The sequence below is a fragment of the Mandrillus leucophaeus genome, unplaced genomic scaffold (assembly GCF_000951045.1).
Source record: "Mandrillus leucophaeus isolate KB7577 unplaced genomic scaffold, Mleu.le_1.0 Scaffold600, whole genome shotgun sequence".
Lineage (NCBI taxonomy): Eukaryota > Metazoa > Chordata > Mammalia > Primates > Cercopithecidae > Mandrillus > Mandrillus leucophaeus.
Genome location: NW_012106476.1, coordinates 907,769 through 920,982, shown reverse-complemented (window position 1 = coordinate 920,982; position 13,214 = coordinate 907,769). Strand labels below are relative to the sequence as shown.

Below are 13,214 nucleotides of genomic sequence, written 5' to 3'. Positions count from 1 at the left end.
CTGTAGAATGTTACTCTGATCTTATCCACCCTCTGCTTAAAATTCTTCCATGGCTTCCCATTCCGGGCAGAGCACAAGCTCCTCCAGTGGTTTATAGAGCCCTCCATGACCTACAAGGCCCTCCTCTCCTACCGTCTCTTCTAGCTCCCTTCCCCTCTTACTCTGATCCATCCACCCTGGCCTCCTTGCTGTTGCTCTGATGTATCAGGCACACTCTTACCTGGGACATTAGCTGTTCTCTCTGCCTAGAACCGCCTTCTTTCTCACAGTACGTGGTTCACTTCCTAAGCTCCTTGCAGCCTTTGCTCAAGCCTCATCTGTGCAATGTGACATGACCTTTAATTCTGCAAACCGCATTTCTGGCTTCCAGATTCCCTTCAATCTGCTCTACTTTTTCTTTCTTGCACAGCACTCACCACCGTTCAACAATTATAATCATTTTATATAGAAAGAGAAAATGGTTTATTATTCCCATAGAACCTAAGTTCCTTGAAGTCAGTGGGTTCTGTTTGTTTTATTCACTAATGTATTCCACGTGCTGGTACCAGTATTTATTGGTGTGTCCAGTAAATATTTGTGGAATGACAGACTGACAGCATTAGTGAAGATGAAGAAACGTATGATTTACCAGGGTGGCATCATGATGGGACAGTGCAGTGGCAATTTCGGTTTTAGAAAAACAATTTATCCAAAGTTGGGAACAACTTTAGGTGTCTTCCAGGGTAACCTCTTGGGTACTGCAGGAATCCTTATCAGGACCTGCCTGTGACAGGGTGTCCCAAGCTTGGACTTGAACTCTTCCAGATCAGGGTGTTAAATATTTTAGAGAGAAATGCATTTCATCCCCTGAGATATCTGGTGATTAAAAGTTAATTCTTTCAGTGATGCTAAAGTTGCTTCCCTCAATCCTTCATCCACTTTGTCCATGAAAGCCCAGAGGACTAGCTAAAGCTTCTATTTCATGACCCTTTAGATATCAGTCTTCAGTAGCCATTAACTTCTATGTCCTTGTGTTTTTCCTTTGCAGGCCAAACATTTTAGTTATTTTAGACTTACTCATATACTCTGTACATGAGTATTCTCAATGTTCACATATTTATAAGGAAGTAAGGGATGGCATCGTTGTGAATTTTGGGAGGTGGGCCTATCCACAGGTAAATTTTAGAACAGGAAAGTTCCTATTTGAAGCACCCTGTTTCTTCTTTTGCTTACATAATTTTTGTCTAAATATTTAGCTTAATGGTGTCTATAACAAGAATTCAAGATATTATTCTTCTCCCTACTCAATAAATAATGCTGGAATAACTTGCTAGCCATATGTAGAAGAATAAAACAGGAACCCTATCTTTCACCATATACAAAAATTAACTTAAGAAGAATTAAAGATTTAAATGTAAGACCTCAAACTATAAAAATTCTAGGCTGGGCGTGGTGGTTCACGCCTGTAATTCCAGCACTTTGGGAGGCCGAGGCAGGCAGATCATGAGGTCAGGAGATCAAGACCATCCTGGCTAAGATGGTGAAACCCTGTCTCTACTAAAAATACAAAAAAATTAAATTAGCCAGGCATGGTGGCAGGTGCCTATAATTCCAGTTGCTTGGGAGGCTGAGGCAGGAGAATGGTGTGAACCTGGGAGGCGGAGCTTGCAGTGAGCAGAGATCACACCACTGCACTCCAGCCTGGGAGACAGAGCAAAACTCTGTCTCAAAAAAAAAAAAAAAAAAAAAAAATTCTTAAAGAAAACCTAAGGAATACCATTCTGTACATTGTTTTTGGCAAATACATCATGACTAAGTTCTCAAGAGAGATTGCAACAAAAACAAACACTGACAAGGGAGACCCAATTAAACTAAAGAGCTTCTGCACAGCAAGAGAAATTATCAACAGAGTAAACAGACAACCCACAGAGTGGGAGAAAATGTGTGCAAACTATGCATCCAACAAAAGTCTCATATTCAGAATCTATAAAGAACTTAAATCAACAAACAAAAAAATTACCCCATTAAAAAGTGGGCAAAAGACGTGAACAGACACTTTTCAAAAGAAGACACACAAGTGGCTAAAGAACATATGAAAAAGTGCTCATCATCACAGATCATCAGAGAAATGCAAATAAAAACCACAAGCAGTCACAACAGCTATTATTAAAAAGTCAAAAGACAACAGATGTTGGTGAGGCTGTGGTGAAAAGGGAACACTTATATACTGTTGGTGGGAATTTAAATTTGTTCAGCCACTGTGGGAAGCATTTTGGAGATTTCTCAAAGAACCTAAAACAGAACTGCCATTTGGCCCAGGAATCCCATTACTGGGTATATATCCAAAAGAAAATCATTCTTCCAAAAAACCCACAAACTCAGATGTTCATTACAGCACTATTCACAATAGCAAAGTCATGGAATCAACCTAGATGCCCATCAGTGGTGGATTAGATAAAGAAAATGTGGTATGTATACACCACGGAATACTATGCAGCCATAAAAAAGAATAAGCTCATGTACTTTGCAGCAACATGGATGCAGCTGGAGGCCGTTATCCTAAGTGAATTAACACAGGAACAGAAAACCAAATACCCATGATCTTACTTATAAGTGAAAGCTAAACATTGGGTACACATGGACACAAAGATAGGAACAATAGACACTAGGGACTATTAGAGGAGGCAGGCAAGGGCTGAAAAAGTACCTATTGGTAACTACCTGTGCTCACTCTCTGCATGGGTGACAGGATCATTTGTACTCCAAACCTCAACATCATGCAATATACCCATGGCACAAACCTTCATATGTACCCTTTAATCTAAAACAAAAGTTGATATTATTAAATATTGTCCTTTTAGCTATTTACATATGCAAATCCTCCATGGTATGAAAGACTTAATGATAGGGTTCAGCACAGTGCTACCAGGAAAGAGTTATTTTGGCAGGGCCTTTGCACTGGCTGTTCCCTCTGCCTGACGTCTGAAATGCTCTCCCCCAGGTATCTACATGATTTGTTTCTTATCCTCTTTAAATTTTTACTCAAATGGTATTTTCTAGAGCACTTCCCTGGTATTCTTACATAAAATTGTAAATCCCATCTCTACTGTCAGTCTCCCAAATACCATTTGCTGCTTTATTTTTCTTCATAACATTTTCTACTATCTATCATACTAAATATTTACTATATATTTTGTTCAACAGAGAAACAGACTGTGGATTCCATGAAGTCAGATTTTTTTTATGTGATTTATCCCCAGTATTGAGGATAATGCCTGGCAGTAAATGTCTATGAAACAAAGGAATCTATCATCTCTATCTATTTATCTACTATCTATCTATCTATCTATCTATCTATCTATCTATCTATCTATCTATCTATCATCTATCTACCATTTATCATTTATCTATTTAGCTATCTGTCAACTATATTCACTCTATCAACTCTCTATCTAATTGATCATCTACCTATCAGCTATCTAATCTATCATCTGCTTATTTATATATATCTATCTAATCTATCATTTACCTATCAGCTATTAGGTTGGTGCAAAAGTCATTGCAGTTTTTGCCACTACTTTTAATAGCAAAAACGAAATTACTGGGTTTTTTTTGAGATGGAGTCTTGCTCTGTCACCCAGGCTGGAGTGCAGTGGTACGATCTCGGCTCACTGCAAGCTCCGCCTCCTGGGTTCACGCCATTCTCCTGCCTCAGCCTCCCAAGTAGCTGGTACTACAGGTGGCCGCCACCACGCCTGGCTAATTTTTTTTCGTATTTTTAGTAGAGACGGAGTTTCACCGTGTTAGCCATGATGGTCTCGATCTCCTGATCTGGTGATCTGCCCGCCTCGGCCTCCCAAAGTGCTGGGATTACAGGCGTGAGCCACAGCGCCTGGCTGCAAAAATGCAATTACTTTTGCACCAACCTAATATCTACCTATCATGATCTATTTTCTATCATCTATCCTCTACCAATCATTCATCATTTATCTACCTATCATCTGTCTATTAATATCTGTCTATCATCTACCTATCATGATCTATTATCTATTATGTATGAATCTATTTATCTATCTGCCTACCTGTTTATCTCCTTGTCTGTCTGCCTGCCTGCCTATCTAATAGCTAAAAGAATATACACTAAGACATTATCTGTGATAGTTTTTCTGGATATTTTTGTTTATGTCCTTACACTTTTCCTCATTTTAACATTTTCTAAAGAAAGTAATCTTCTTTTTAAACTATATAAAAATAAAACTTTCAAACAGTATATTGCAGAAGCCATTTAGATCTCAGGAAAGGGTAGCCATAGTACAGAGTATTCAGGTATGTGCTGTCTTGACTATTTTCCCCAGTATTTCAGAAAATATCACCTGAACCAAATGAATATAAACTCTGGGCCAGTTTAGTTAGGGACAAGTTAAAGTAGAGAAGAGAGACAGGCAAAACTATGAAGTAGGTTTTTCTTAATCATTCACAAAATAAAAGCTGAGCAGAATAGGTGGTGTTTTGGTTTTGTTGTTGTTGTTGTTTTTTGCTTTTTTTTTTTTTTTTTAAATGTTTTGCCACTGAAATTTGAATCAGCACTTGCTTATTTGGATTCAGCTCTCTATGCTGACTGTGTAGGTAATCACCTAACCAAGCATAAGAAAACACTTTGAAATCCCACTCTCTGTAGCATGCAATATTCAATGCTTTTGTTGTCTTTTAAGAGAGCCAAACTTAAAATGTGCTATAATTAGTTTAAAGTAAGAAACAGCATTTTAAGTCATTACTAGCCATTAACACTGTTGAGGCTCAGAACATGACACCCCAAAATATGGCACCTTGGCATGCTGACTACTTTGAACTGAAAAAGACTGGAAAGGTCTCAGAAACGAGGTCTTTCTGACTTTCTCCTAACCCCCAGCATCATACCCCTTTTAATCCCCTGAAGTGAGTCATAGAAAGTAGAATTTCCCTTCCCCAAGTGAAGCGTAGAAACTAGAACTCCTCTCCCCCAAAGCAAGACATAAAATCTAGAAAGATTCTCTTTTCCCTTGAAGACTCTTGTTTCACAGGGGTCCAGCCCCATACTCAGGAGGAACGAATACTGCACAGAGAGGCTAAGAAGAATCCGAACACACAGGCCTTGTTGGGCTTTTCCCCTCATTCTATTACCACTAGATTCTACCCTTTTGTCCAATCACATTTCCACATGTTGTTCATTCGTCATTGGATCTAAGCATAGACATAGACAGTTTTCCCTAGGTCTTTGGTCTTCATTTCTGAAGCCTCCTGAGTCAGGTAAAACTTTGATTAAACAAATTTGCTATGATTTTCTCTTGTTAACCTGTCTTTTGTTACAGGAATGTCAGTTGTGATCGTTATGATGGGTGAGGAAAAGCATCTGTTCCCCCAACACCTTTTCGAAAATTTGTTTATCCAATGAACCAGAATATCACCTGGCAAATCCCACAGAGATAACGAGACATGGCACTGACACGTATTGATGAGGAAGCCAGGAGGGCCAGTGAGGAGGAAAGAAGAGCATGAAAACCCAGACACCAAAGTGAAGGAGTTGTGGATGTGAGCTGAACCCACTTCATATGTGTACAAAATTACAATCTTAGTTTTTAGTGTTATCTTTTAAGGCTATAGAAGGGATGAATTAGAGCCAAAAGGCCAAACCTAGCCCAGTATATATTTTTATGACCTTTATGGTTTATTGGAACACACTGGGTCTATTCATTTACATATTGTCCGTGTGCTTGCTTGCTACTTTGTCAGAGTGGAGTAGTTTTGACCAAGACCCCCGTGGCCGTAAAGCCTCAGCACTTGGCTCTTCATAGAAAAAGTTTGCTGATTCCGGCTCTCCAGGAATGGCTGTGGGTGCATTTCCCTGAAATTGGCTTTGAGAAGGGAGAAACTGCTGAATATGCCGCACACCGCAGTTGAGGCTCAGCTTCTCAGCTCTTTTTGCTGTGTGTCAAGTGATAACCAGGTTTCCACCAGGGTCCAATGAATCATGAGAGGAGGTCGAATGGGCAGCAATTTCTCATTGCCTGGGGTCGCCTCTGGGTGTGGGAATCAGTGACAAGCGGGTGACTAACGGACTAACGGGAAGGACATCCAGAAAAGAGAGAGAAGAGAGATGAGGCGAGACGGAACTTTACTCCTCCTAAGAGTTCTCCAGAGTCTTTCGACATTTTAACTTCTGGAGGACAGAATTCTGCTTGCTAGTATTTAGTGAATTGAATTTTGTCCTTAGAGACGTGCACACTGCTCCCATTTACTTCAATGGGAGTAATGGGCCATTTAGTCCCTCGACATCTGTGTTGGCTTCAGGCTATTTAACAAACTCCTAAACAAATCCCAATAAAGTGCTCTTTAATGGGTACTTAATTCTGGTGTAGGGGCGGGTGCTAAGCACACCTAAGTCCTTTCTTTTCTTTCAGGTTTACTAAGTTTCCTCCTTTTGATGGTGTGATAATCACTACAGGCAAGAACCCTGAGTCAAGCAGTATAAAACCCACTCAGAGTCACAAGGCTTCTGCTTTTATTGATCTCAGTTGACCTGTTCATTCTCTGGGTTCCAATTTAATGGCTCAATTGATTATTCATCTACATTTTTAATGTCTTTGTGGGCAAAAATCATTTTAACATGAATCATCTCTCACTTAAGGGGCAACATATCAAATCATTTTGGATTGTCGATTTCAACAAGTATTTATTGTGTCACTGAGCACGGGTGAACTTGACAAAGATGAAAAGGACATTTCAGTTTCTTGTGAAAGATGATGGAAATGATAGCTTGGTGTTTGCTTTGCAAAATGGATGTCACATATGTGTGGCTCACCTGATGTCAGAGAGTGGTTAGAATATCAAGTGTTCTGTCATTTACTTACTAATTATATTTTGTCTAAATACAATTTGAAATCTACAATGCCCACATCTTTAGTTGACCTCTTTCTTAAGTTAAATCCAGGAGTTTCAATATTATTCATTGACATGTTTTCATTTTAGATGTTCCAACTTTGCTGTAGAAATGGTGAGAGATGATTATACTACAGAGATCACAACATAATGAGATGTAGCTTGATTTTATGAGCTCACGAAATTTCCTGTTTAGCAAAAGTAGGCAACATGCAAGATCTAACCACACTTGTGTTTACAACGTGATATTCTTTTTCAAAACCCTTTAAAATATCCGTGTGGATTTGATTAGATAATGATTTCTTCCTTCAGAGCAAGCAGGTAAAGTTCTAAAACTATGGCTGCTTGTAGCTTATTCTTCTTGATAGGACTGTTTCGAATACAATATTTATAAAATATATACCCAGTTACTTAGAATCTTCACTTCTTTCTAAATGAGATGAGGCACAAGAAAATACATAAGTGCATATTTCCAACCACACTCGTCACTTTTATCTGACAGTATAAAATGGAACCAGAGTTTAACACCAAAGAGGAGGCACGTATTCATCCTTTGAGGAATAGTAAGTGCTAGTGCTTGGTGAAAGGGGCAGTGAAAAGTGAAATCGTATTGCAAAGTTTGACAGTGTTTCACTTTACTAATTTTCACTTGTAATTTTCATAGCCTTATTACCAAATGTGTAGATCAAAGAAAGCAACTCATTTCAACTCTTGGAGAAAAAAAAAACAGACAATCAATGGTATTATTCTATCCATGTGGAATTACTAAACTCTTTCCTCTATGTCAGGCTTACGACAGGTAGCAGGTTATAAACATAAAAATAAGATAAAATTCGGATGCTTAGAAATTTCCAGTCTTATAGACATGTAAACAGATATTTGAAATATAACTTGAGATTCAGTGCTTTTGATTCCAAAGTGCTAGTGAACCCTCCGGTAGTCTCAGGGAGCTTTAAGGAAGAGGGAAATGTGCGTGCGGTCGTGGAGAATGAGGGAGTTCATCACCGTGAAGGTCGTGCAAAGGATCATACAAAGTGAGGGGCCAGCCTCAGAAAACAGGAGTCAGGAGAACATGGGGATATTGAAGAAAAGATAAAACTTTCCATCATAACTCATGTGAGAGTATAGGCAATGAGGGAAGCTAGTGCCTGGGTTAATGAAAATGAAAATGGCTGGATGATGGAGAGTTTCGAATTAGAAGGAATTCAACTTTATTATGTGGACAATGGAGGGTCACTGCCCGACTTTAAATAAAAAGGGGCCTGAACAATAAGCAGAAAGCAAAGGGGAGGTGCCGGTAAAGTAAGATTCAAATGGGGGTGGGTCAGAGAAAGTGGCTGATGAGGACTGGACTCCAAGCAGCCATATTTCCATCCTGCACCCTAAACAGGCACGTGGAGAATGCAAGCTTTACTCAGCCCTCATCACTGGGGGTTCATAGTCCCTTTCCCATGAAATAATCCACTCTATTGCTACAACCTCTAAATGAATTCCTCTTTGTTAACTTACTTAGAAACTTTTCTAAACATTTACATAGCTACTTATCAAGTTGGAATCACATTTCATGGTCATTTTCAATTGTGGTCATAGTCTTATTAGAGCTGGGAAAATGAAAATACGTATTTAATATTGTGATTGGATTATAACACATCCCGATAAGGTGATATTTCTTTTTTAAAAAACGTTCCTCTGTATTTGATGATAAAAGGGTCATTAGAAAGGATCGACAAACAAAAATAAATGTGAATTATATACATATGCATTGTTAAATTACTTTAGAATATTCAGTTAGCTTTATATAAAAGAGCATTTTTGTGTGCTCCACCTGATGAGTTTAATGACTAGTTGATACTTTCGTTCTCTTTGTTCAGAGCAGACACGGTCAGGTGAGGTCTTGGGTGAGTCCCATACCTGTGCTGTCTTCATACACCACGGTCACTGTTTTCCAGTTGTAATAGAGGACCAGATCCAGAATCGCCCTGCTGATAGCTGCATAATCTGGGTAAAGGTTGATGTAAAACAAATCTTTGTTGTCCACCGAGGGGTGTTTCCAGCGGGTCTGTATGTGTGGAACTTCGAGAGCATTGCAAATAGACTGCACAGCACTGACGGAGGAGCTATGGGAAGGGCCAAAGAGAGCAGCCACGCCAAGAGCCAGCTGGTCACATGCTGATGCCCAAGGATGAGGGGAGGATGGGGAGGGAAGGCAGGGAAAGGGGGAGAGAAAAAGAGAGTTCTATGAGTTTAATTTTTTCGTTCATGATTCCTCTTTTTAATGCAACTATTGAAAAATCTTTTACAATCCCTATATTGAGGAAATATACTTGGTCCAACTTCCAACTTTCTTGAGCTACTAATATGATGATAGATGTAAACTTAGAACTGATTAGCAATATACCACAAGACCAACTCCCTGCTGGTCTCACTTTATTACCTTTAATCAGATGGAGTCTAAATCCCTTGCTTCGTATGGTGTTACCTGAAAGCACTTCTAGTTATCAACAAGCCCTTTGCCAAATGAATGTTGTATGAATTAAGTTCTGTCATGCAGCAGGGCGGCATTGAAAATATTAATGTGGTTACAAAATTCAGAAGACAGAACCTCTGGTTACCCCAAAGTGCTTTAGCTCCTATCTTTCCAAAACTCAGAAAGAAGTTCCAGATTAATGAAATACTGCTAAAGAATGTTCATAAGCAGTGCTGATGTCTAACTAATTTTCAGATAATGAAATAGCATAGCCTAAAGGGATCTTAGAAGACATTTTGTCCAACCCACTCATTTCATAGACAATGGACACAGTCATGGCCACTGGACGGGAGCTTCAGCTCAACGTCAGGCCTCTTTCTACCCCAGTATCGGCGGACAGGTAGCCTAAATAAATCAAGTCAATATCTATTGAAAAATTTACTTATAACATAAATGTATTTTTCTCATTGTAAGAATATAAGCACTCACTGAGAGAATTTAGAATGTTTAAAATGTAAGGATAAAAAGGCCCTGTGATTAATCCTATCGTTTTGGAAAAATATCTATTAATATTTGGGAAAATTAGAATCATTATATAAATACAGCTTGATGCATTGCTTTCTTTGTTCAACACCATAGCATGTCTTTTCTTTCAAGTCATTACAAATTCTCCTAAAGTATATTTTTAGTGTCTGTAGAATAGACCATTGAATAGGTGTGTCATCATTTATTTAAGCATTCCTACAATATAAAACATTTGGCTCATGCCTATAATCTCAGCACTTTGGGAGGCTGAGGCAGGCAGATCACTTGAGGTCAGGAATTCGAGACTTGCCTGGCCATCATGGTGAAACCCCATCTCTACTAAAAATACAAAAATTAGCCGGGTCTGGTGGTGTGCACCTGTAGTCCCAAGTACTTGGGTGGCTGAGGCACAAGAATTGCTTGAACCCGGGAGGCGGAAGTTGTAGTGGACTGAGAGAGCACCACTGAACTCCAGCTGGGGTGACAGAGTGAGACTCTGTTTCAAAAAGCAAACAAACAAACATCCCCCAAAACATTTAAGCTGCTCCTAAGTTTTGGCTATTCTAAATAATATTATAACACTTACCTTAGCTCTTACATTTTTCTCTGCATCGTATGCTGATTTCCAGAAGTTAAGTCACCAGTTATAATTAAGGGGTATAGATAGTTTGAAGTCATGTGAAACATATTAACCAAATGCCCTTCCAGAAAGGTTGGGGCAGTTTGCCCTCTACAACCATGTAAAATAGTGCCTATTAATCTTGTGTTGGTAGGAATTAAATAAAAGCTTAAACACACTTTCAAATTTATATTTTAATTCTACAAATTTAGAAGTGTCATCAGATAATTAAATATCAAATTAGCTAAATTAATACATCAATTGTATTTAATAATATCATTCTGCAAATAAAAATAGAAAAAATGATATGGCTCTATAGCTACCTGACATAATTCAGACAGAATCACTGATACAGCTTTGACAGCTATATCGCAGGGATCTATGGAACAGCATATGTTTACAAGGAAAACATTCTGGTACTCTGCTCTTTGGTGGTGAATTACTGCATGAACTATGAAGATGTACAGTTTTATGCATGATGTGCTGGAAGTGTAAATTGTCATTGTCTTCAGAAGCTTATTTTCTGGTTATGTTTTCATTATTTAGCCAGATAAAATGAGAGTATGGGAGTGTGTGAACTGTTGTTCTATCCCGCATAAGCAATGGATTGAGATTCCTGTTAATATTTAGCTCTGGAATACTAATATTACTTGACAGAAAATCAATCCTTTTGAGTTCTGTTTGCCAGCAAATTACCAGTTTTAAGAAGCTCTGGGGGTGTTTAATTGACAAGTATGCCAGGTACTTCCGATCACAGGAAAGCTTTCAATTTTTATGTGGCTTCGAGCTTCATTGCTAAATGTGGTTGGCTTTCTACAGTATTTGCTCAACAATGTGTATGAGTGTTTGTGTCTGTTTGCATAGGTATGTGTGTGTAAGAGAGAGAGATGAAAGAAAGAAAAGTGATAGATCTGTCTCTACATTATAGAGATAATTTATGTGAAGATAGCTTGGAAACTTTAAAATTCTGTATAAATATACAGTTTCATTATTTGTCCATAGACAATTTTGACCTATAGGGTATCTCAAAGTCTACCCATCTTGAAAAAGAAAATATTTTTATACTTAAGTCATGCCATAGATATAAAAAGATTATGTTGTTAATTTTTGTTTTGTTTTGTTTTTGAGACAGAGCCTCGCTGTGTCACCCAGACTGGAGTGCAGTGGTGCAATCTCAGCTCACTGCAAGCTCCACCTCCCGAGTTCACGCTATTCTCCTGTCTCAGCTTCCCGAGTAGCTAGGACCACAGGCAGCTGCCACCACGCCTGGCTACTTTTTGTGTGTGTGTGTGTGTGTGTGTGTGTGTGTGTATATATTTAGCAGAGACGGGGTTTCGCCATGTTAGCCAGGATGGTCTCGATCTCCTGACCTCGTTAACCACCCGCCTCGGCCTCCCAAAGTGCTGGGATTACAGGCATGAGCCACCACGTCCTGCTATGTTGTTAATTTTTTATCTGTGCTCCTAAGAAAATAAGTTTTATATTTTGTTTGCAAAGAACACTGGGATTCTTGCAGAAGGCTGTGTCAGGTGGACACAACCTGTGATCTAACTAGATTAATTCTATATGGAAACAACCAGCATTTAGTTACCTGGAAATCAGCATAAACATGGTGTTCATTGTATTTCATGTATTTGTGTGTATTTAGCAGGCAAAGATTCCCCTCTGAGGCAAAGAACCCCTCCTAATCTGGGGTGATGAGTAGCCTTTGTTTTCACATAAGCACATTTATTTAGTGACTCGATAGTGTCCCTGTCAGAAGCCAACCCTCAACTACATAGAATGTGGTCTTACTTCAAAGACTTGTCCTAGAATTGTCCAGAAGATGTCTAAACAAACCCCGCTATTCCGAGTGAATCTTTCTGTGAGAGAAACCTCGCAGCCGACATACGAATTCGATTATTTTTTAGGCTAGGCACTTGGCCACAGTTCAGAAGAAAACGCGGATCAGATACAGACATTGCTCTCACAGGGTTAATCTTCATATTTCTATGATTTTGTGGAAAAGAGTAAAAAAAAGTTGAGAGGATGCTAGGTAAACTCAGTAGTTTACAACCTGTTAAAATTCAGGGTGTCAGTTATGTGTGTCCTGGGCATTTCCACATGCTCAGTGGATGTGACCTTCCGCAATGTTTTATTTGACTGCACCGCACGATTTCATGGTGGTATCTCAGCTTCAGGAAAGAAAAACAGATCAAGCTTGACATTTTCCATTCACAGCTGAACTAGTTAATCATAGAGTGGAGGGCACTGAAGGGTAAGCTCATCAGAAAGGCCCAGAAAACAGTGCTCGGCAACGTCCATTAGGTTAGTTCAGATTGCATTGATCAGTGACATCAAAGACCCAGATTTCCCGCAACCCATTTGCACAAAGATGTCTGCTTTAAAAGAGGGCAGGTAGCAAAAAGAAGGTGACTTGGAGAGCAGACACATCACCCAAAGAAGCTTTTAAAAGTGGGAAAATAGTTACCTCTCCGTGAGGCTTCGAAACTATCAAAAAGGTTAATTCTCTGGATGTCATAGGTTAATGTGGTGTTAGGCATCAGGGTTCGGTTTCTGTTAATGCTGGTGACTGCAAACTTGAAAGCTAATTCTTCAACATTAACAGGCTCATTTTCCACTGTTTCAAAAATCCCTCCTGCAGAAGCAAAAAGAGATGCATGAGAAGCATTAGTCACATGGTTCACATATAATTTTTTTTTTTTTTTG

The 13,214-nt window shown here is 39.0% G+C and overlaps 1 protein-coding gene across 5 annotated transcripts in view; it reads right to left on the bottom strand.

The window, feature by feature from the left end:
- Positions 1-13,214, bottom strand: part of GRIK1 (glutamate receptor, ionotropic, kainate 1) — a 460,689-nt gene that overhangs the window by 159,936 nt on the left and 287,539 nt on the right. For 4 of the 5 annotated variants that reach the window (XM_011999792.1, XM_011999791.1, XM_011999794.1 and 1 more), the window contains exons 2-3: positions 12,976-13,143; positions 8,806-9,063 (exon numbers count right to left, since the gene is read on the bottom strand). In XM_011999792.1, the coding sequence (XP_011855182.1) occupies positions 8,806-9,063; positions 12,976-13,143 (426 nt within the window). The remainder of the gene's footprint in view (positions 1-8,805; positions 9,064-12,975; positions 13,144-13,214) is intronic. The other variant, XM_011999795.1, reaches the window with a different exon arrangement.